Source organism: Chiloscyllium plagiosum, chromosome 46 (assembly GCF_004010195.1).
Source record: "Chiloscyllium plagiosum isolate BGI_BamShark_2017 chromosome 46, ASM401019v2, whole genome shotgun sequence".
In the NCBI taxonomy this organism is placed as follows: domain Eukaryota; kingdom Metazoa; phylum Chordata; class Chondrichthyes; order Orectolobiformes; family Hemiscylliidae; genus Chiloscyllium; species Chiloscyllium plagiosum.
In genome coordinates this window covers 12,262,471-12,285,243 of record NC_057755.1, presented here as the reverse complement: position 1 = coordinate 12,285,243, position 22,773 = coordinate 12,262,471, and the positions used below count along the sequence as shown (strand labels likewise).

General features: G+C 43.3%; 1 protein-coding gene across 1 annotated transcript in view; it reads right to left on the bottom strand.

Annotated features, from left to right (window-relative positions):
- The window catches only part of supv3l1 (SUV3-like helicase), a 39,993-nt gene extending 19,977 nt beyond the window's left edge, over nt 1-20,016 (bottom strand). Inside the window, exons 1-9 of the mRNA XM_043683144.1 lie at nt 19,766-20,016; nt 17,775-17,852; nt 16,725-16,832; nt 12,844-12,958; nt 9,331-9,499; nt 7,176-7,287; nt 5,089-5,166; nt 4,255-4,346; nt 1,188-1,368 (exon numbers count right to left, since the gene is read on the bottom strand). Of these exons, the coding sequence (XP_043539079.1) occupies nt 1,188-1,368; nt 4,255-4,346; nt 5,089-5,166; nt 7,176-7,287; nt 9,331-9,499; nt 12,844-12,958; nt 16,725-16,832; nt 17,775-17,852; nt 19,766-19,955 (1,123 nt within the window). The 5' untranslated portion in view covers nt 19,956-20,016. The remainder of the gene's footprint in view (nt 1-1,187; nt 1,369-4,254; nt 4,347-5,088; nt 5,167-7,175; nt 7,288-9,330; nt 9,500-12,843; nt 12,959-16,724; nt 16,833-17,774; nt 17,853-19,765) is intronic.
- Between the last annotated feature and the right edge of the window lie 2,757 nt (nt 20,017-22,773).

The window sequence follows — 22,773 nt, the reverse complement described above, 5'->3', positions numbered from 1 at the left end:
CTCCACTCCCGGCACCTTCCCCTGCAACCGCAAGAAATGCAAAACTTGCGCCTACACCTCCCCCCCTTACTTCCCTCCAAGGCCCCAAGAGATCCTTCCATATCCATCACAAATTCACCTGCACCTCCACTCACATCATTTACTGCATCCGCTGCACCCGATGTGTCCTCCTATACATTGGAGAGACAGGCCGCCTACTTGCGGAACGTTTCAGAGAACACCTCTGGGACACCCACACAAACCAATCCAACCACCCCGTGGCTGAACACTTCAACTCCCCCTCCGCCAAGGACATACAGGTCCTTGGCCTCCTCCATCGTCAGACCATGGCAACACGACACCTGGAGGAAAAGCGCCTCATCTTCCGCCTAGGAACCCTCCAATCACAAGGGATGAATGCATTCTCATTTCCCCTCCCCCATCTTATCTCAGTCCCAACCCTCGGACTCAGCACCGCCTTCTTGACCTGCAATCTTCTTCCTGACCTCTCCGCCCCCACCCCCTCTCCGGCCTATCACCCTCACCTTAACCTCCTTCCACCTATCGCATTCCCAACGCCCCTCCCCCAAGTCCCTCCTCCCTACCTTTTATCTTAGCCTGCTTGGCACACCCTCCTCATTCCTGAAGAAAGGCTTATGCTCCTTTGATGCTGCCTGACCAGCTACACTTTTCCAGCAACACATTTTTCAGCTCTGTATTATCACGAAGTCAATGCAGTTACAAAATCTTATTGACATTCTATCCCATATTTGGAAGACTGCATTGAGAAGATGAGAAAAACAACTTATATTTCAAAGTTGGACTTGCTCATGCCGAATGGACTGCACAGTTTTAAAGTCATGCTATTTGATATGAAACATGTGCCAGCCACGTATAAACACTAATCAATAAAGTCATTTCAGGACAACCCAATTGTGGTGTATATAGACAATCTGTTGATTTTTAGTCACACATGGAAGGAATATATGTAGCATCTATCAGAATTGGTCAATCAACTTCAGGATGCGGGCTTGGTGATAAACCGAGCAAAGCGTGCGCTCGCAAAAGCCCAAGTCACGTTCCTGGGCCATGTCACTGAACATGGAGAAATGGTGCCAGTTGCTAAGTAACAGTGACTGTTATTTAGTATTCAAACACACAAGATATTAATACTTGGTAACATTACAAAAAGTTGAAAAGTTATTTACCAGGTGGAAGACTGCCATAAATCACTGCACATTCCAGTCCGCGAGTCTCAATTTGACGACTCAGTGAGTAGATGTCACTTTTACTGAAGCATACAATACAATCACCAGGGCGCAAGTTATCCAGTGACTCCAGTGCAGTATTCAGAACAGCCATGGGGGTTAGTCGCTCATAATTGACAACCTATTCAACAGAAAGCTGTTAGTTAGCTAGGAAAATTCTGTCTTTTGGAGAAACACTGCATAAGCAAAAGGTGCAGATAATAGCAAAATATAAACCAACAACCACACCACCCCCACACCCATTTCACAACAGGAAAAGTGTACTTTGAGCAAAACTACTACAGTAAATGTTATATAGATGAGGGAATTACCCTAAGGTGTGGAAATAGGTCATTAGGTCCAACAAATCCATACTGACCTTCAAAATGCATCTCACCCAGACCAATTCCCCTACCCTATTACTCTATTTCTCCAGACTAATGCATTTCGCCTCCACATCCCTGAACACTATTGGCAATGTAGCATTGTCAATTCATCTAATCTGCACAGCTTTAGACTGTAGGAAACCCATGCAGACACATGGAGAATGTGCAAATTCCACACAGATAGTCGCCTGAGGCTGGAATTGAACCCAGGTCCCTGGCGCTGTGAGGCAGCAGTGCTAACCACTAAGCCACCATATCGCCCATGTCATGTATCCTACTATGTACTATGCTGGTATGAATTTACAATACATTGCAGGAATAAAATGTTTTCAGTGAATAATCATAGACTCAACACACACTTTTCAGTTTGGTTATGGGATCAGTTTAAAAACATATAGAACATTGCAGAGCACTTCCCAAAGGCCAGACTGCAACAGTGGAGTGGGGTTGATACTGTGAAGCAATTTGAACACAGAAGACATTACAGCACCTTTTCACAATTATGATCTGAATAGAACTGTTGCTGCAGAGCAGTCCGGTGATTCTGATCAAAAATGCTACCTCGCCCTGGACGGTGTTAAAATACTCAAATGTTGTAAATGTGTTAAGAGGAAATTATTCAGACTGCTGACTTGCATCCTATAGACAGTGGCTTTGCAGTGACAGGAGGTGGCTTACTTGCAAAAGAATTCTTAACAGCTGACCAATTCAATATAATATTTGTACCAGATGTATCAATTCAGTTTCTGGTCAATGGTAACCGTCAAAATGTTGATATTGGTGTGATTCAGTGATGGTCGTGCCTGTGAATGTCAAGGAATGAGGGCTAGATTCCCTCTTGTTGAAGATGGTCATTGCTTGGCACTTCTGTGGCATTAAATATGTTTTGCCACTTGTTAACACAAATCTTGATGTTACCAGTCATGCAAGCAAGCATAGACTGCTTCAAGGTGTGCCAAATAGAGTTGAACTGTAAGCTATCAGCAAGTATCTCAACCTGACAATGACTGAAAGTCATTAACAAAGGAACTGAAGATGGTTGATCTCGGACACTATCCTGAAGAACCTCTTTGCTGATGTCTTTGTCACAGAGCTAATTAGCCTCAAACAACCATAACCATCTTTCTTTGTACTGGTGAAGAGCTGTCCCCCGATTTCCAAGGACTTCAATTTCCTTGAGCAGCTTGAATCAGTACCAGTCAAAAGTTATTTTGATGTCAAGGTCATTACTTTCTCCTCATCTCTAGAGGCCAGTCCTTTGCTCATATAGGCTGTAGTAAAGTCTGGAGGTAAATAGCCCTGCCAGAAACTAAATCAAGCATCAGTGACCAGGTTACCACTAAGTACTACTTGACAACATTGTCAATGACATCTTTTATCATGATGCCAACGACTGAGTGTAATCAAGAATTGGTCAGGTTCTATTTATCGTCTTTTTTGTGTACAGGACATAACCTGTACAATTTTCCACATTGTCAGGTAGATACTGATGTCGTATTTGTCCTCGAACAGCTGTCTAAAGGCATGGCATGTTTAGCAGCACAAGTCTTCAGTACTATTACTGTAATATTGTCAAGAGCCAGGGACTTTACAGTATCCATTCAGACATTTCTTTACATTGTGGTTCAGGAAAGATTTACAAGGATATTGCTAGGGTTGAAGGATTTGAACTATACAGACAGACTGAATAGGCTGGGCTGTTTTCCCAGAAGGCTGAGGGGTGACCTTATAGAGGCTTATAAAATCATGAGGGGCATGCATAGACAAGGTCTTTTCCCTGGTTTGGGGGAGTCCAGAACTAGAGGGCATAGGTTTAGGGTAAGAGGGGAAAGATTTAAAAGGGACACAAGGGCCAATGTTTTTATGCAGAGGGTGGTACATGTATCAGATGAGCTGCCAGAGGAAGTGGTGGAGGCTGGTACAATTACAACATTTAAACAGCCATCTGGATGGGTATATGAATAGGAAGGGTTTAGAGGGATATGGACAGAGTGCTGGCAAATGGGATGAGATTAATTTTGGGTATCTGATTGGCATGGACAAGTCGGACAAAAGGGTCTGTTTCCATGTTGTACATCTCTATGACTCTATGTGGAGTACTGACTGAATTAACTGAAGATAGGCATCTGTGATGCTGGGGACCTAACAAGGAAATGAGATTGGTTATTTACCAAGTATTACTGACTGAAGATGGCTCCAAATACTTCACAACCTTTATCTTTTGCACTAATGTTTTCCATAATTGGGAATGGGAATATTTGTGAAGCCAATTCTTGCACTGAATTGTTTAATTGTCCAGCACCATTTACGACTGGATGTGGCAGAGCTGCAGTTAGATTTTACCTGTTGGAAATGGCAATGGTTAGCTATCTAGCAGATGCTGCTTTTGCTATTTGACATTAAAGTAGACCTGTGTTATATCTTCATCGGGCTGATATCTGTTTTATGTATTCTGGTGCTGGTCCAAGCACATCCTCTTCATTGAACAAGTTGCTATCAGTATCTATGCTTGGAAGTAGTGCTACATATTTAACAATGATTCAGTATTCAGTTTTAATGCTTTCAACATCTAGACTGCCTGATGTTTTAAAGCCAAACCATATTTCTCCCTACGGCCTTTGCCCCAGAGATAGGACACACACCTCAACCTCTTCTCCGGTGTCAAACATCAACTCCATCACCAAGTTAATAGCTGCAGCTTCACCACAGATATGGATTTCTTCTGCACAAAGTCCTGCAGTGAAAGCAAGGTACATTGAAATAATGCACAAAACATTCTTTAGAGAAGGTACAGTATAGAGTTAAATACACAGTTAATTGCCCCTATTACTGTCCCCTTCAGCAGGCTGATCGATACAGATAAAAGCTCCCTCTAAATAGTTCGCATCAAACAGAGTCAGCCCCTACAGTATGGTTCAGATGCAGAGTAAAACTCCGTCTGTACAGTCTCTGCGTCTAGGATTCAGATCATTAAACTGTGTCTACTGATACCTCATGAATGAATCACACCAATATGAAAAGTGGTGGTCATAAAAGTGGCACAATTACTAAAGCGAGGAAGTGAGGTCAGATGCTTGGACATTACCTGTGTCTCTGGATTAATAGTCTATTGCTAATATCACTAGGCCACTGTTTCCCCTTGAGGGAGTTGGAAAGCAATAGTTATCCCACCTCCCATTACCCTTCCCCAATTGCCATCCTAGGAATTACGACTATGTAGTCCAGTCATAGAGGAAATGTCCAACAGAAAATTCAATTTCCTCCAATTCCTTTAATAGGGATTCCACAAGGTCTGACACATATCTCCTAACTGCACTGGCATAACAAACGTATGGCCAGCAGAAAATACTTGCCCTGGTTTCAAACAGCAGAATCCAATCCAATCCATTACACAGAGTTCAGGCTGAAGTTATTTGATAGGCTTCTGTAATAAATCCAGATGAAGTGTAACCTGAATTATGAACAGATACTCTTACCTAATAGTGCCCTAGTCCAGGCCCAGCCTCTGGAAGGATCTTTGATCATCTGGATTTCATCAATTACAGCAATTTCATCTGCAAAATATTGAGCACAACATGAATTCCCACCCACTCCTATTGTCCATTCTGCATGAATCGGTGACTAACAGCTCCCACCCCAACAAGAATGTCAGATTTAGGAGACAGAATAGGCTATTAGGCCTGCTCCACCATTCATCAAGAGCAAGGCTGATCTGGCCATGGTCTCATCTCAGTGTACCCCATAACCTTTAACTGTCTTATTTATCAAAACTCTAACTCAGCCTTGAATAGAGTTAATGACCCAACCTTCAGGTTCCTGGGGAAGAGAATTCTAAAAATGTCTGCATTCCTACAATGGGAAGGGAGGGGCGAGGCTGCCACCATAAGTTGAAAAATAAGATCTGAAGAGGAGATAGACAGTCAGCAAAAGGACGTGGACAGATTAAGAGAGTGGGCAAAGAATTAGGAAATGGAATAAAATGAGGGTAACCTTATCAATTTTGGTTGGAAGAACAGAAAATTTAAGAACATTCTATTTAAATAAAGAGAGAATACAGGATTCAACGGTAAAGTGGGATTTAGGAATTCATGAATCACAATATTGTCATGCAAATACGGCTAGTGATTATGAAAGCAAATGGAATGGTCATTTATTCCAAGGGGAATGAATATCAAAGCAGATAACTTTTACCACAGCTGTACAAAGCAATGGACAAACTGGAATGATTTTGGTCTCCTTATTTGAAAAAAAAACATAACTGCTTTAGAAGCAGTTCAGAGAAATTCTATGCGACTTATTCCTTGGATCGACAAGTGTAGCACTGGAAAAACAGGTCAGACAGCATCCAAGGAGCAAGAGAATCAACCTTTGGGCATAAGCCCTTCATCTCCTCATTCCTTGGATGTAAGGTTAACCTATGAAGTTTGAACAGGTTAGGTCTATACGAATTAGAGTTTAGAGAAATAGGAGTTGATTTTATTGAAAAATATCAAAGCTCGAGGGAACTGAATGAGAATGCTTCCTCCAGTGGGGGAGACTAGAACTAGGAGACACAGTTTAAAAACAAGGTTTTCCTTTTTTTCAAGACAGTGATCAGAGAATTATTTTCTTCACAGAGTTGTCAATGTGCAGGTTTTCTTTCCTACAGAAGGAAGTGGAGGTTGGGTACTTATTCAAGATTGAGTTAGATACATTTTTGTTAGACGAGTTGAAGGATTAATGGGATGCAGACAGGAAAATGGAGCTAAGACCACAAACAGATCAGCCAAGATCTTCTTGAATGATGGAGCAGGCTTGAAAGGCCAAACAGTCCATTCCATCTCCTACGTCTTAAATTTCTACATAAAAAAGTGTTACAGAAACCCAGCACGTCTGGTAGCATTTGTAATGAGTACAAGATACAGAGCTTTGTTTTAAGTTCGAGCAGAAAAGGTATATTGAACTTGAAACTTTAACTTTTTCTCTCACCAGTTTCTCCAGCACCGCTTTTATTTCCGATCTCCAGCATTTGCAGTAGTTTGCTTTTATCCTACGTCCAAACTATTCTTTCTCATTGCCTCATTCTCTTACCAGAAAAAGCTGACTATGAGACTCATGGAATACTCCAGAATCAAGTGGATCATCTAGTCTAATCCCACCCATGCTCTCACTTGCCATCTAACTTTTCAAAAGAGTCATTTTTGACATGAAGAGTTAATTTTATTTCTCTCTCACTGGATGATGCCAAAGCAGCTGAGTATTTCCAGCACTTTTTGCTTTTATTTCAGATTTCCAGTATTAGCAGTATTTTGTCTTTACTTCATTACTGAAGAATTATTATGTTGAAGCAGACAAACAAATACTCTCAGATATCATATCTGTTCAGGCCCTCTTTATCCAGTTCTAAAACAGATTTTCTGGTTACGATCACATTGGTATTAGCACAATCTTGTTGTGTGCAAAGAGGCTGCTGCACAAAATTTCAAAAGTGCTTCATTGGCTATAAGAAGATTTGGAACATTAATGTTACAAAAGACATTATACAAATGCAAATAATAGAGAGCAGGAAGAGGTGTGCACATACATGGTGTAGTTACACTGCACATTTCAATTGTACAAGCAACATGAGCTGATTGCCTCCCATCTGGATCCACAAAACTTCGCTCTTCCCCAGTCACCAAATCACATGGCACACCCTACAAATAACCAAAGCAAAATAATCAAATATCTTGTAAAGTTATGCTGCATATCTAAAAACTGGGCCCTCTACTCTTCCATAATCAGAATCATAAAATCCCCACAGTGTGGAAGCAGGTCATTTGGCTAATTAAGTCCACACTAGAGCATCCTACCCAGCCCCACCCTACTATCCTAACCCTGTAAACCTGCATTTCCCATGACTAATCCACCTAGCCTATATATCCCTGGACACTGTCAGCAATTTAGCATGGCCAATCCACTAACCTGCACATCTTTGGACTTCGGCACATCCCTGACGATATCCAGTATACTGAACTGGCATACACAAAAAGGGCAAAGTTTTCAAGACTATATTGGAACTTGACCTACTCATTTTCAAACATCTCATTTCTTCAGTCTTTGCCACTTTTCGATTCTCTGCCTAAAACTGTAAAGAAAATGTCTTGTACTTTGAAGACTGTACAACATCCAAATGGTCACTGATAACTGGTTATGTGACAGTGAGAGGGATAGGCTGGTCCATTACCAAGATTTCACAACTGAGCTCGATGCTGACCTCAAGCAATGCCCACAACAAGGATGCACAGCAGGAATATAAGCTGCTCACTTCCTGAGTAAAGGACACAGTGGACTGTGAACTACCAGATGTTGTGGTAGTTCAACACCAGCTACCTCAGCAAACAGCATCAGATCATCTACGTGGTCAATCCCATATGGGATTATGTTCATTCATTCTAACAGATACTGGAAATTCTAGTTTTAGAAAAAAAAAAAGGAAAATGTAACCATTTTAGACGACTCCTGCAAGTGCTCTCCTCCATATACTGAATAATAACTCCTTACAGATTATTGAGGCACTGGATCAGGTGGACTTAAATCACTTAAACAAGACAGTGGGCACAGAGTTAGAGAAAGCACTCAGAAAATACACCAGCCTTGAACAAGGTTACGAATGAAGAACGTCCAAATAAACATCAGGGAAACAAGAGCAGAGGAAGCTGATCAGCATGCAGTCTCCATTTTAAATTCAGAGTTATATTTGTATGCAATACTTTTATATGGTTTATGGTTAAATAGTAAAATTTCACATAACTTGGGAAGCCAGAAGTGCTGGGTGGATGATCCATCCTGGCATTTTCTGAAGTTTCCCAGCATCACAGATGTCAATCTTCAGCTAATTTGATTCAATCCATGTGGTAGCAAGAAAGAGCTGACAGCACAGATTTTTCCTGGGGCCGTGACAATATTCAAGCAACTATATGGAGGTCTGTGCTCTACAACTGGCCACAACCCTACCCAAACTGTGCTTGTACAGTTACAACACGGCACCTAACAATAATGTGGAAGATTGCCCAGATATGTTCTGTGCACAAAAAGCAGAACAAATCCAACTTGACCAATTAGCACCCCAGTTTTCTCTCACATGAGGTGACACTGACAGTTCTACTAAGTGTCATCTGTACAGGAGAACAGAAGGGACAAGTATGATTGCCCTTAACCTCAAGACAACTTATGACAGACTGTGGCATCAACGAGCCCTAGTAATGGGTCAAGGGGAATTGGGGAAATCTTACTAGTTGGAGCTGCTTAGCCACGCATCTGCTCAGAAGGTCAGTGTACGCCAATCAGCTTGTTGCTACATCAGCCTCTGTGCACAGACCTTGGAGCAGATAAAGTAATTACAGCAAAAGTACGTCATCCCTGGCACAAAGGAAGGTGGTTGTGGCTATGAGTGGTCAATCATCTCACCTCTAGGAAATTACGTCGAATGGCATTATAATCACTGAATCCCCTGTTATCTTGAAAGCGAACTACAGCAACCGTACAAATACAGTGGCAACAAGAGCAGGCCAGAAAGTTTGGAATTCTGTGGTGAGTAACTCACCTCCTGACTCCTCAAAGCCTTCTTAACTGAAATTTGAAGGTACCTACATTGACTATAGAATGTTTAATAGATTCTCAATCCAATCAATTTAGAATCATAGAATCTTAGCTGTACAGCAAACAGTTTCAATGTAGAATTCTTCAAACATACTGACAGCATCATTGCTCTTTTGATAGATCTCATGTGCAAGCAGTTTCAAAGGACCACAATAGACTCCAGACTTGGCTGCCAAGAAGCTTTGAATGGCATGATGCGTTTTTCCGCTGTTCGTTGGCCCAGCATGAAAGATGATCTTTCTCTGAATTGCTCTAGCCTCAGGGTACCTTGGAGTAAATATACTTGAGTATTAGTAACATTGAGATGAGAGATGTGCATATTTCCCACGACCAAGAATCAGAGTACCATTCAACAAAATACCAACAAGCACACATTGAAACCTTATCACTACAAACATGTCACAATAAATAAGTGCTAGTTATCGCAAGCAATAGATATTAATAAATATCATTATCACAGTTATCATTGTGGTAAAATAATTTCACTGCATGAGTAATCCAGAGGCCCACTGGCTAATGCTTGAGGGACAAGGGTTCAAATCTCACCAAAGCAGCTGGCAGAATTTCAATACAAATCAATAAAAGCTGAAAGCTAATTTCAGTCATGGTGACGATGAAACTATCATGAAACCATGATTGCTGTAAAACCTATCTGATCCACTGATAACTTTTAGGGAATGAAATCTGCCTTCCTTATCCGGTCTGGCCTACATATAGTATCAGACCCACAGCAATGTGGTTGGCTCTTAACAGACCTCTGAAATGACCTTGCAAGTCACTCACTTAGGTATGATCAAAAATGCTGACCTTGCCAGTGATGCCAATATCCCATGAAAGAATAAAGACGTTTTTAAAAAAAGTCAACATTCTAAATACAACACCCCATAACATTCTTTAAAAAATGTTAATTTGTTCTATCTGTTCCAACATTGACAATATTTTAAAAGTTCCAGGATCTGGATCAGCATCTTCACTAAAAGGTAAATAGCACCTCCCTTGGCCAACTCTACTTGTACCAGGAGAAAGTGAGGACTGCAGATGCTGGATATCAGAGTCACAAAGTGTGGTGCTGGAAAAGCACATCCTGTCAGGCAGCATCCAAGGAACAGGAGAATCAACGTTTTGAGCATAAGCTCATGTTCCTGATGAAGAGCTTATCTCGAAATGTCAACTGTGCTTTTCCAGCATCACACTTTGTGACTCTACTTGTGGACCAGGCCTCATTGAAATCCATCCCAGATATATTGCTTAGAGACAGAAACAGGAACAAAAACCACTTACTCTCATGGGCAGAGCTAACCGGAGAAATCCAGTCAGTCACCAAGTTTCACTGACCTTCCCCAATTCTGAATTCATGGATAAAAACAAAATAATGAAAATACTGGAAATCTGAAATAAATGTAGAAACTCTGCTGGTCTAGCTGCTTTTGTGGACACAAACATTTAACATTGAGTTTGGTGTAACTTTTCTTCAGAGCATTGAGTCATAGAGATGTACAGCATGGAAACAGACCCTTTGGTCCAACTCGTCCATGCCGACCAGATATCCAAACCCAATCTAGTCCCACCTGCCTGCACGTGGTCCGTATCCCTCCAAACCCTTCCTAGTCATATACCCATCTAGATGCCTTTTAAATGTTGCAATTGTACTAGCCTCCACCACTTCCTCTGGCAGCTTATTCCATATATGTACCATCCACTGCATAAAACAATTGCCCCTTAGGTCTCTATTATATCTTTCCCCTCTCACCCCAAACCTCTGTCATCTAGTTCTGAACTCCCCCACCCCAGGGAAAAGATTGTCTATTTATCCTATCCATGCCCCTTATGATCTTTATAAACCTCTATAAAGACATTCCTCAGTCTCTGATGCTACAGGGAAAACAGCCCCAGCCTATTCAACCTCTCTCTATAGCTCAAATCCTCCAATCCTGCCAACATCCTTGTAAATCTTTTCTGAACCCTTTCAAGCTTCACAACATTCTTCCAACAGGAAGGAGATTAGAACTGCGCACAATATTCCAAAACTGGCCTAACCCAGGTCATGTACAGCCGTAATATGATCTCCCAACTCCTACACTCAAATGTTCTGTCTAATAAAGGAAAGCATACCAAATGCCTTCTTCACTATCCTGTCTATTGCAACTCCACTTTCAAGGAACTATGGACCTGCACTCCAAGGTCTCTCTGTTCAGCAACACTGCCTAGGAGCTTATCATTAAGTGCATCAGTCCTGCTAAGATTCAACTTCTTTCTCTCCACATATGCTGCCAGATCTGCTGAATTTTGCCAGTCTTCCCTACTTGTTGCTAAATCCATGAAGTCAGTTAACAGCATAAAGAAATTGAACATAAAAATTATATTTAGACACATTCGGGCATCAGGCACAAATTGTTCCTCCATATTGAGCTGGATCAGGTTACCAGGGGTGGTGGTGGTTTTGCCAGGACAGCGTATAGCTGGTGTGACTTTCATTCTGAACAAAACTATCAGCATTATAGGAAGCCATTCAGCCCAAGTTCATATCAGCTTCAGGTGTACAGTAGGTGTCCAGTCAGTCACATACTTCCCTCATTTCTGCTGGCCTGGAAAATCAATTTTCCTGAAGCTTCCACCAATTTCCTTTTGAAATGAATTTACAATTCAGTCATCCTGGCTATTACTGCCGAAAGTTACAGTTTTTGAATTCTTTCACGTGATGTGACTGGCACTAGGAAGGAAGTAATTGTCTAATTGCCCTTTGGAGTCAATGAGGTTATGACATACTTCCTTCCCTAAAGGAAGGAAGGACGTTTGATGACAATTGATGAGTTTCACAGTCACCATTACTGAGTTTGGCTTTTATTCTTTCAAAAGCTGCTAAAATGTCATGGTCCCTGTAGATTACTTGCCGAGAGTGTAGTTCTGTAAAAACACAGCAGGTCACGCAGCATCCGAGGAGCAGAAGAGTCGATGTTTCGGGCAAAAGCCCTTCATCAGGAACATTCGGACTTTTGCCCGAAATATCGATTCTCCTGCTCCTCGGATGCTGCCTGACTTGCTGCGCTTTTCCAGCGCCACACTCTTGACTCTAATCTCCTTTGCAGTCCTCACTTTCATCCCTGTGGATTACTTGTCTCATGGTGCTAACTCTACATGACCTGAACTCTAACCACACCATTGTCTTCCTGTTGAACTGAGTTGGTTGATCTCATTGAGCCAGCATTGAGTTATTGTGGTTGGCTCTGGCAATTAAATCCTTCAAAAACACAATCTCCAGAAAATTCTGTTTGGGAGCAGGGCTTGAAAAGAAAAGCATGATGCCAGAGTTGAGAGATCAGAAATTGAATAATATTCTCTTTGATAGGTCTCTGTGACAGATGGCCTCTTTGTTACAATGCATGGTATCTTTAATACTGTGCATCTTATAACCAATATTCTTTCGGTGCAATTACGTTGCATATTTGTGGTACAAAACTGCTTGCTATACATTCTCACACATGGTAGGGAACTCTATTGTTGTTGACCTTACTGATTGAAAGCGTAAACTCTAACAATCATGTTAAACAAGGTTATGTGGAAGGAAATTATTGAAAAAATGATAAGGATTGAATTTGAGTGGATAATCTTACCAATTAGCCGGTAACCTCAGATCACTGATCTTGCGCAGATCCTCCATACAATCCAACATTGGGAACACTTGTTTGGCATGTCTCAGGAAATAAGGAAAGAGATCATCAACATGACCTGTGAACAACATTGCACCAACTTAAGACACATTTCTGGAAAAGAAACATCACTTTTCCTCAAATGAGGCTAAACAGCAGGACATGAAGCCTGTCCCAGATATTTAAACTTTCACTACAGAAGAAACATTTTGTTCTATTTTAAAATATCAATGTTGTGCTGCTGGGTTCCAATCCCAGGTTATCCACTCCACCAACGTGTCTGCACTTGTTGCTGTGGTGGGAGTGAGCTGTGTATTATAGCCAGTATACAGGCCTCGAGTTCAATTCGCACTTCCAAAGGAAAGTTGGGGATGGATGGATGGAGGAAAGGAGTCATGGCGACAACAATAGCACCGGTTTGGGGTGAAAGGGAGCAAATTGCGCTGGAAATTCTTGACTGGATACATCTGTTCAGAGAAACAGAGTTAAGGTTTCAAGTTGAATATGACTCCTCCTCAAAGCCATACGTGAGTCAAGTTCAACTCATTGCCCATGGAGAGAGAAAGACTGGGATGTTGCCAGATCTACTAAGTCTTTCCAGCATTCTTTTACTTCCAAATTTCCAGAGTCCACAGTATTTAGTAGTGTTTAACTGAGTAAACATAATACCAGTTGGAGCCATAGAAACACAGCACGAAAAAAAGACCCTTCAATCCAACTGCCCCTCAGGTCTTTTTAAATCGCTCTCTCCTACTTTAAAAATATGCTCCTTGTCTCGAAATTCCCCACCCTAAGGAAAATACACCTGTCATTCAGTTTATCTACTCAAGGCCCTACTTTTAATTGTACAAATCCTATTCTTATCTGTTTGACCAAAATGTAATACCTCACAATCATCCAGATTAAACTCCATCTGCCACTCTTCAGCCCATTGAACCAACTGATCAAGATCTCTTCATACCTTTTGATAATCTTCTTTACTATCCACGAAACTACCAATTATGGTGTCATCCGCAAACTTACTAACCACGTCATCCATATTCTCACCTAAATCATCATATAAAATGACAGACAAAAGTGAATCCAGCACTGATCCCTGTGGAACACTGCTAGTCACAGGCCTTCAGTCCAAAAAACAACTCTCCACAATCACTCTGTCTGCTGCGGTTAAGCCAATTTTGTATCCCATTGGCAAGCTCACACTGAATTCCATATGGTCTAACTTTACTAATTAGTTTACCAAGTGGAACTTTGTCAAAGGTGTTACTAAAGTCCAAATAAACAATGTCTACTGCTCTGCCCTCAATCTTCTTGGTTATTTCATCAAAAAACTCAATCAAGTCTGAGAGAGGGAATTTCTCTCACACAAAATCATGCTGACTCTCCCTAATCATTCCTTGTCTCTCCAAATGCATATAAACACTATCTTTCAGTGTCACCTCCAACAACTTAGCCACCACTGAAGTCAGGTTGACTGGTCTATAGTTCCTAGGCTTCTCCTTACATCCCTTCTTAAACAAAAACACAACATTAGCCAATTTCCAGTCATACGGCACTTCACCCATGGTTTAGATTATGCATATATTTTTGCAAGGGGCCCCACAATTTCTTCCCCAACCTCCCACAATATCCTGGGATACATTGGATCAGATTCCGGAGATTTGTCCACCGTTATATTTTCCAAGTCCACCTCCAGCACTTCCTCTTCTGTAATGCAAACTGTTTTTAAAATATCAATATTTATTTTCCTGGGTTCTTGAGCCTCCAATTCTTTCTCCACAGTAAAAACTGAAAATATTCATTTAATATTTTCCCATCTCCCGAGGTTCAACACAAAGACAAGCTCTTTGATCTTTAAGGGGCCCTACTCTCTCTCTACTTGTTCTCTTGCTCTTAATATGCTTGTAGAATCTCTTTGGATTATGGTCTTCTTTGCCAAGGCTATCACGTATCTTCTCTTTACCTTCCTGATCTCCCTATTAAGAATGCTCCTACAGTCTTTGTACTGTTCAAGGCATTCATTTGAGTCCAGTTGTCAAAATCTCTTTTCACTCTTGACTAGAACCTCAATAGCTTTACTCTTTCATTGCTCTCTAAGTCTACGAGCCTTACCTCTCTCTCTAATTGGAACATGACTCTGAACTCTTGTTATCATACTTTTGAAAGCCTCAAACTTTCCCTTTACCAATCAATCAATTTTTGAAAATTCTGGTCTCAAAATTTGCCTTACTCCAATTAAAAACATTAAATTTTGTGGAATGCTTAAGTGTTCTATATCTATTTTAAAACAAATAGAATTATGATCACAAGACCCAAAGTGTTCCCCTACTATCACTTGCCCTGTATTATTACCAATGAGGTTAAGTTTTGCTCCTTCTCTGGTAGGGACATTTTCATATTGACGACGAAAATTTTATTGAACATACTTACAAATTCTCCACTATCCAAAACTTTAAACACATCCCAGTCAGAGTTTGGGAAATTAAAATCACAATCTTATGATTACAATCTTATTATTCTACACATATCTGAGATATCTCTACATATTTATTCTTAAATTTCTGACTATTGAAGGGTCAATCCAATAGTCAGGGTACAATTGAAGGGTACAATCCAATCAAGTCGATCGTTCCCATATATTTTCATTGGACCATTTTTCGAAAGTATCTTCTCTAGTTACAGCAGTAACGTTTTCCTTAATCAAAAACGCCACTTCCCCTCCTCTTTTGCCTCTATTTCTACCCTTCTATCCTTGCATTGCAACAAAAACTTCCAGCTCGGCGAACAGAACCACAACAGCATTGTAACATAATCCACATGGATTCAGAATTGGTTTGACAACAGCAGGAGAGGGTAGTAGTGGAAAAATGTTTTCAGGCTGGAGATCCATGACTAGTGGTGTTCCATAGGAATCCACAATGGGATCTCAGCTGTTTGTGGTATATGTAAATGACTTGGATTAAAATGGAGATGGGTGAGTTAGCAAGTTGCAGACAAAACAAAAATTGGAGGAGTGGTGGAAAGTGTAGAAGATCATCAAAAGGATACAGTGGGATATAAAGTAGTTGTATATATCAGCAGAGAAATAGCAGATGGAGTTTAACCTGGGCAAGTGTGAGGTGCTCACTTTGGGAGATTGCTTGTTAAGGAAAAGCATACAGTTAATGGCAGAACTCTGAACAGCAATGATGCATAGAAGGATCTTGGGTTCAAGTCCACCACTCCCTGAAAGTGGCCACACTTAGGATGGTAAAGAAGGCATATGGTACGCTTGCCTTTATTGGATGGGGAATTGAGTACAGAGTCAGAATGTAACGGAGCAGATTTATGTGACTTTAGTTAGGCCTCACCTCGGGTATTATGTCCAATTCTGGTCGCTGTATTAGATGAAAGGATGTGGAAGATTTGGAGAGGATGCAGAAGAGGTATACCACAATGCTGCCTGGATTAGAGGATATGAGCTACGAGGAGAGACTAGAAAAACTCAGGTTGTTTTCTCTTGAGCGACAGAGGCTGAGGGGAGACTTGATAGAAGTTTGTAAATTATGAATGGATAGATTGGGTTCATGGTCAAAATCTTGGTAGGAGTCTGGAACACACTGCCATGGGTGGTTGTGGAGGCTGATATGATAAGGGCATTCAAGGGACTTTTAGATAAGCACATGAATACGCAAGGAATGGAGGAAGTGGACCAAGGGCAGGCACAAAATCATGGGCTGTACAATTCAATGTTATAACGACTGTATACAGTCACTTCTTTCAGTACCACGTGTACTATCACTTGTTCTGGGGCAATGAAACTTATCCATGTAGTGTATCGAGAACAGGGTTAGTACAGTTCTTACCTGCACCACAGCAGATATCATTCAGGATGATGTGTAAATCCACATTCAGAGATTCAGCTTCCATCACATACTTTCGAAAACTAATGAAAGCCTGGTGGAAAAGCCGAGCTGTGCAGAATACAAATGTTTAGAGAAAAATTGAGAAAAATCTGCCTTCAATAGAAAAGACTAATGATGTGAGAGTTTCCTTCTCCAACACACTCATTCCCATCTCCTCAGCTGTAGTTACACTGTTTCCAGATTTCAGCCTCACTATCCTGCACAGGCAGACCTACATATCTGTCAAGAAATGCACAGCAGGTCAGGCAGCATCTGAGGAGCAGGAAAATCCATATTTCCGGCAGGAGCCCTTCATAAGGAATGAAGCTGGATGCATCAGGGGTGGAGAGATAAATGGGAGGCTGGGGAGAAGGTAGCTAAGAGTGCAACAGGTGGATGGAGGAAGGGGTAAAGGTGATAGGTCAGAGAGCAGGGTGGAGGGATAGGTGGAAAGGAAGATTGACAGATGGGACAGGTCATGAGGATGGTACTGAGCTGGCAGGTTGGGACTGGGGTAAGGTGGTGGGGGGGGGAGAATGAGGAAACTGGTGAAGTCCACATTAATGCCCTGGGGTTGAAGGGATATGGTATACTTGCCTTTATTTGTTGGGGACTTGAGTACAGAGTCAGTCATGAAGACATTTATTTTCTTACTCCCTCACACCACAATAAATTACTCTAAATAGAAAACAGAGCTAGAAGTTCACCATTTGCGATTAGGACAATGGATCTTCTGTGAGCAGACCATAATCCTATCAGCCCACAGAGGTGATAGACAGAAACACAGAATGGACCTTTTCAACACGAACATAGTGAAAACGAACAGCAGACACAGAGAATAGACTACGGACACAATGACAACTGACCAGCACCTTGTGAGCACAGACTGAAGCAACTGACCAGCACACCTGACCAGTTCCCCGTGAACACAGATACAGAAATAACTGACCACATGTTTGAGTCTGAACGATGCAGTTACTGTCAGAAAGGGTCCACACAGATTTTACTTACCATCAAGGCCACTCTCACTGCCCAGTCTCTGCATCTCCTTCCGTTTGTAGAATTTATTCAACACTTTGAGTGCCTCACCTACCAAAAATACAAATCAAATGCTGACAAACAAGGAACAAATCTGTGCTTTATTCCAGAACTTTTTCTGTTCCTCTGCCATCCCAAACACCTTGTACTGCCTACCCTCCACAGACCTCTTGCCCCCCCACCTCCTCTCCTGCGCCCTTCTCCCTTGCACACCCCCGTCCCTTGCTCCCTCTCCACCTCCTTTGTTTCCTTCACCTCACACCTCCCTCGCCACCTTCTCCCCAGCAGTTGACTGCCCTCCTCAAGCAGGAGACTCAGAACTGCAGCAGCAGTTGCCTTTTGTCTCAGAAAAATTCAACGGGCTCTCTCTGAGTGGTCGTGATAAAGCCAGGGGAGGGACCATGGTGTCCAACAGTCATTGAAGCACCAGCTGGTTTGAGACCAGCACTCAGGCCCTGTAAGACAACATTTGGAGGAATTCTGTCCAGTGTCTTAAGCGAGTGGTCATCTTGGTTTCCACCTTTTGCCAATTCGCTGGCCAGGATTTCTCAGCAAGGCAAAGATAGACTCCCAGGCACAGGTGGTACTCCATGTGATGCACTGGAGCTCATCCTGCAGGGTTCTGGCACTGACTGACCAGAAATCCCCAACATTTACCCCAGTTGATCCTTGCAGGAATCGCTGCGGAGTAGACCTCCTGGGAACTCCTTCCTATCGGAGAGATGTTGTGATACTTGAAAGGGTTTAGAAAAGATATACAAGGATGTTGTCAGGGTTGGAGGATTTCAGCTATAGGAAGAGGTTGAACAGGCTGACTGTGTGTGGAGTTTGCACGTTCTCCCCGTGTCTGCGTGGGTTTCCTGGGTAAATGTAGGGGGTGGGGTGGGTTGCGCTTCGGCGGGTCGGTGTGGACTTGTTGGGCCGAAGGGCCTGTTTCCACACTGTAATGTAATCTAATCTAATCTAATCTAATCTAATTTCCTCACCAGGCTGGGGCTGTTTTCCCTGGAGCGTCAGAGGCTGAGGGGTAACCTTCTAGAGGTTTACAAAATTATGAGGGTCATGGATAGGGTAAATAGACAAAGTATTTTCCCTGGGGTCGGGGAGTCCAGAACTAGAGGGCATAGGTTTAGGGTGAGAGGGGAAAGATATAAAAGAGACCTAAGGGGCAACTTTTTCACACAGAGGGTGGTACAGGTACAGAATGAGCTGCCAAAGGAAGTGGTGGAGGCTGGTACAATTGCAACATTTAAGAGGCATTTGGATGGGTATATGAATAGGAAGAGTTGGGAGGGATATGGGCCGGGTGCTGGCAGGTGGGACTAGATTGGGTTGGGATATCTCGTCTGTTTCTATGCTGTACATCTCTATGACTCAAAGCATTCTCTGCAAGTCATCTGGGTCCACGAACATGAGGAGCATGCACGTATGCGGACAGGACCACCTCCAACCCCTGTCCATGCAGTGCCAAACCTGACAGTTGCTTCCACACAGAGGACCAGACAAGGGGCAACCTTCACACACTCCTCTCCCAAAGGACAGGGACCTGCTAACATTCACTAGGTGCTCTGTGATGACGTATGGAATTTAGACCCAGGCAAAGTGCATCCCAAACCCAAAAGCTCTCAGAATGCCGAGCTGTGAACCACGCTATCAATTGCCTTCGGCTGACTGAGGGAGAGAAAGGCCCCCCCATGGGCCAGCCGTTTCAGTCTTGGAACAGGGGCTCCCTGCTATGAATGTGCCGGCCCGGGACGGTGTGGGACTGGCCTGGGCGGACCGTGTGGTCCGGTATTGAACAGAGAGGAGTCCAAAGTGCTCTGTCCAAGACTTTGCAGTCCGTGCTGAGGAGGGACACCGGATTCCCATTCTTTAACTAAGGCGGGGGGCATCGAGTCTTTCAGTGTCCTCCAGACTCGCCCGCAACAGTTCCCGCCCCACAGCTCCCTCAGCCCCGCTCTCACTCTTGTCCAGTTCCCGGCTCAGTTCAGCTCCGACGTTCCCCTCGGGCCCCGGGCTCACTCTGGGCGATAGCGGCACAAACAGGGAGGTGTCAGGACTTTTCGAGCCGCTCCCGCGGACCACGCGACGACCGGCAGCTCGGAGCGGGCCTGGGAGCAGGCCCAGGAGCCTGAAACTGCGGTTCAGCCACATGGGGAACGGGCCGGAGCAAGGAGCCGGCCCTGGTGCGGAGACAGATCGGCTCCGAGAAACCAGGCACTGCGCGGGCAGCTAGATCTTGCAGGACCCCAAGACCTAGGGTCACCATGGAGACAGCCAGACCCTTCAAATAATCAAAATAAATACATCAAACCCTCAAAGCAAACCCTAATAAATACAAACATCCTGAATATAGCTCCATAAATGGACAAACAATTTCCAGAAATAAACTCCAATAAACAAGCAGCCCCCAAAATAAATAAGGTAACATCCCAAAAACAAAACCCTAAGTAAAACCCCAACAAATAGACAAACCACCTGTCAGAGAAATCTCACTACAGAAACTACCCCACCACACAAAATAAACCCCAATAAATACATGCAACCAAAACCCCAATAAGTAGACAGGGTCGATAGTAGGCTATTCAGTACAATCAGGACTGATCAAACACTTCAATGACCTTTATCCACCTGACCCCATAGTATCATTGCCAATTAGTAGATTTCTGATGGTTAGTCTGACTATCAATCTCTCCTTTGAACATGATCAAAAGAAGCTTCTACCGCAGAGAGCTAAAAGTTCACCAACCTCTGTGTAAAATAACTGCACCTCAAGTCAGTTCTAATTGACATCTCTTTATTTTTAAATGGGGCCCCCAGAGGTAACATCTTATTAACCCTGTCAATCCGTTAATATTTGCCCGATGTCTCTTCATAGGAAGTTCCACCATTTCAGAAACAAGGAGAAAGTGAGTACAGCAGCTGGAAAGGCACAGGTCAGGCAGCATCCGAGGAACAGGGAGGAAAAAAAAAAATCGACATTTCAGGCAAAAGCCCTTCATCAGGAACTCTGATGAAGGGCTTTTGCCCAAACTGTTGATTTTCTTGCTACTTGGATGCTGCCTGACCTGCTGTGCTTTTCCAGCACCGCACACTTGATTCATTTCAGAAACAAGACCAAAGTGAGGACTGCAGATGCTAGAGATCAGAGTCAAGATTAGAGTGGTGCTGAAAAAGCACAGCAGGTCAGGCAGCATCCAAGGAGCAGGAAAATCATTGTTTCGGGCAGGAGCCCTTCAGCAGGAATGAGGCTGGGAGCCTCTGGGGTGAAGAGATAAATGGGAGGGTGTGGGGCTGGGGAGAAGGTAGCTAAGAGTGCAGTAGGTGGATAGAGGTGGGGATGAAGGTGATAGGTTGGAGAGGAGGGTGAAGCGGATAGGTGGGAAGGAAGATTGGCAGGTAGGACAGGTCATGAGGTTGGAACTGGGATAAGTGGGGGGAAATGAGGAAACTGGTGAAGTCCACATTGATGCCCTGGGGTTGAAGCGTTCCAAGGCGGAAGATGATGCCTTCTTTCTCCAGGCGTTGGGCGGTGAGGGAGTGGCAGTGGAGAAGGCTCAGGACCTGCATGTCCTCGGCAGAATAGGAGGGGGAGCTGAAATGTTCAGTCATCGAGTGGTGGGCTTGATTGGTGCGGGTGTCCCTGACATGTTCCCTAAAGCACTCTGCGAGAAGGCGTCCAGTCTCCCCACTGTAAAGGAGACCGCATCGGGAGCAACAAATACAATAAATGACATGGAGGATGGGTTGTTGGGGGGCGTGGACCTAACCAGGTAGTCATGGAGGAAATGGTCTTTGCAGAAAGCAGATTGGGGTGGGGAGGGAAATATATCCCTGGTGGTGAGGTCTGTTTGTAGGTGGCAGAAATGTCAGCGGATGGTGCGATTTATTTGGAGGTTGGTGGGGTAGAAGGTGAAGACCAGGGATTTCTGTCCTTGAGGTTGGAGGGATGGGGTTTGATGTCCGTGGTGCAGGACGTGGATGAGATGCATTGGAGGGCATCTTCAACCATGTGAGGGGGGAAATTAAGTCTTTAAAGAATGAGGCCATGTGGTGTGTTCTGTGGTGGAACTGGTCCTCCTGGGAGCAGATACGGCAGAGGTATAGGAATTGGGAATACGGGATAGCGATTTTGCAGGAGGTAGGGTGGGTTTGTAAAAAAATGTCAGTGTTGAGTCGGACATCATTGATGGAGGTGGAGTGGTCCAGGAAGGTGAGGGAGGTATCAGAGTTGGTCCAGGTGAATTTAAGGTCAGGATGGAGTGTTGGTGAAGCTGATGAACTGCTCAACCTCCTCGCGGGAGCATAAGGTGGCACTGATGCAGTCATAAATGTAGCGGAGGAAGAGGTGGGGACTGGTGCCAGTGTAACTACAGAAGATGGACTGTTCTACATAGCCAACAAAGAGACAGGCATAGCTGGGGCTTATAGCTATCCCCTTCATCTGGAGGAAATGGGAAGATTCAAAGGAGAAATTGTTAAGGGTGAGGAGAAACAAGCCTGGGGAACCTTTGCTGTACTCCCTCTAAAATAGCAATAATACCCTTCTTGAGTTAAGGAGATCAAAACTATAAACAATACTCCAGGTATGGTCTAACCAAGTTCCTATATAATTACTCCTGTGGCTCAAATGCTCTAGCAATGAAGGGAGACGAACTATTAGGAGACCAATTCCATTGGTCTCCTAATAGTTCGTAGCACTGCGTATTAGCCTACAATGACTTGTCTGAGCTGAAAATGTGTTGCTAGAAAAGCGCAGCAGGTCAGGTAGCATCCAAGGAACAGGAGAATAGACATTTCAGGCATAAGCCCTTCTTCAGGAATGAGGAAAGTGTGTCCAGCAGGCTAAGATAAAAGGTAGGGAGGAGGGACTTGGGGGAGGGGTGTTGGAAATGCGATAGGTGGAAGGAGGTCAAGGGGAGGGAGATAGGCCAGAGTGGGGTGGGGGTGGAGAGGTCAGGAAGAAGATTGT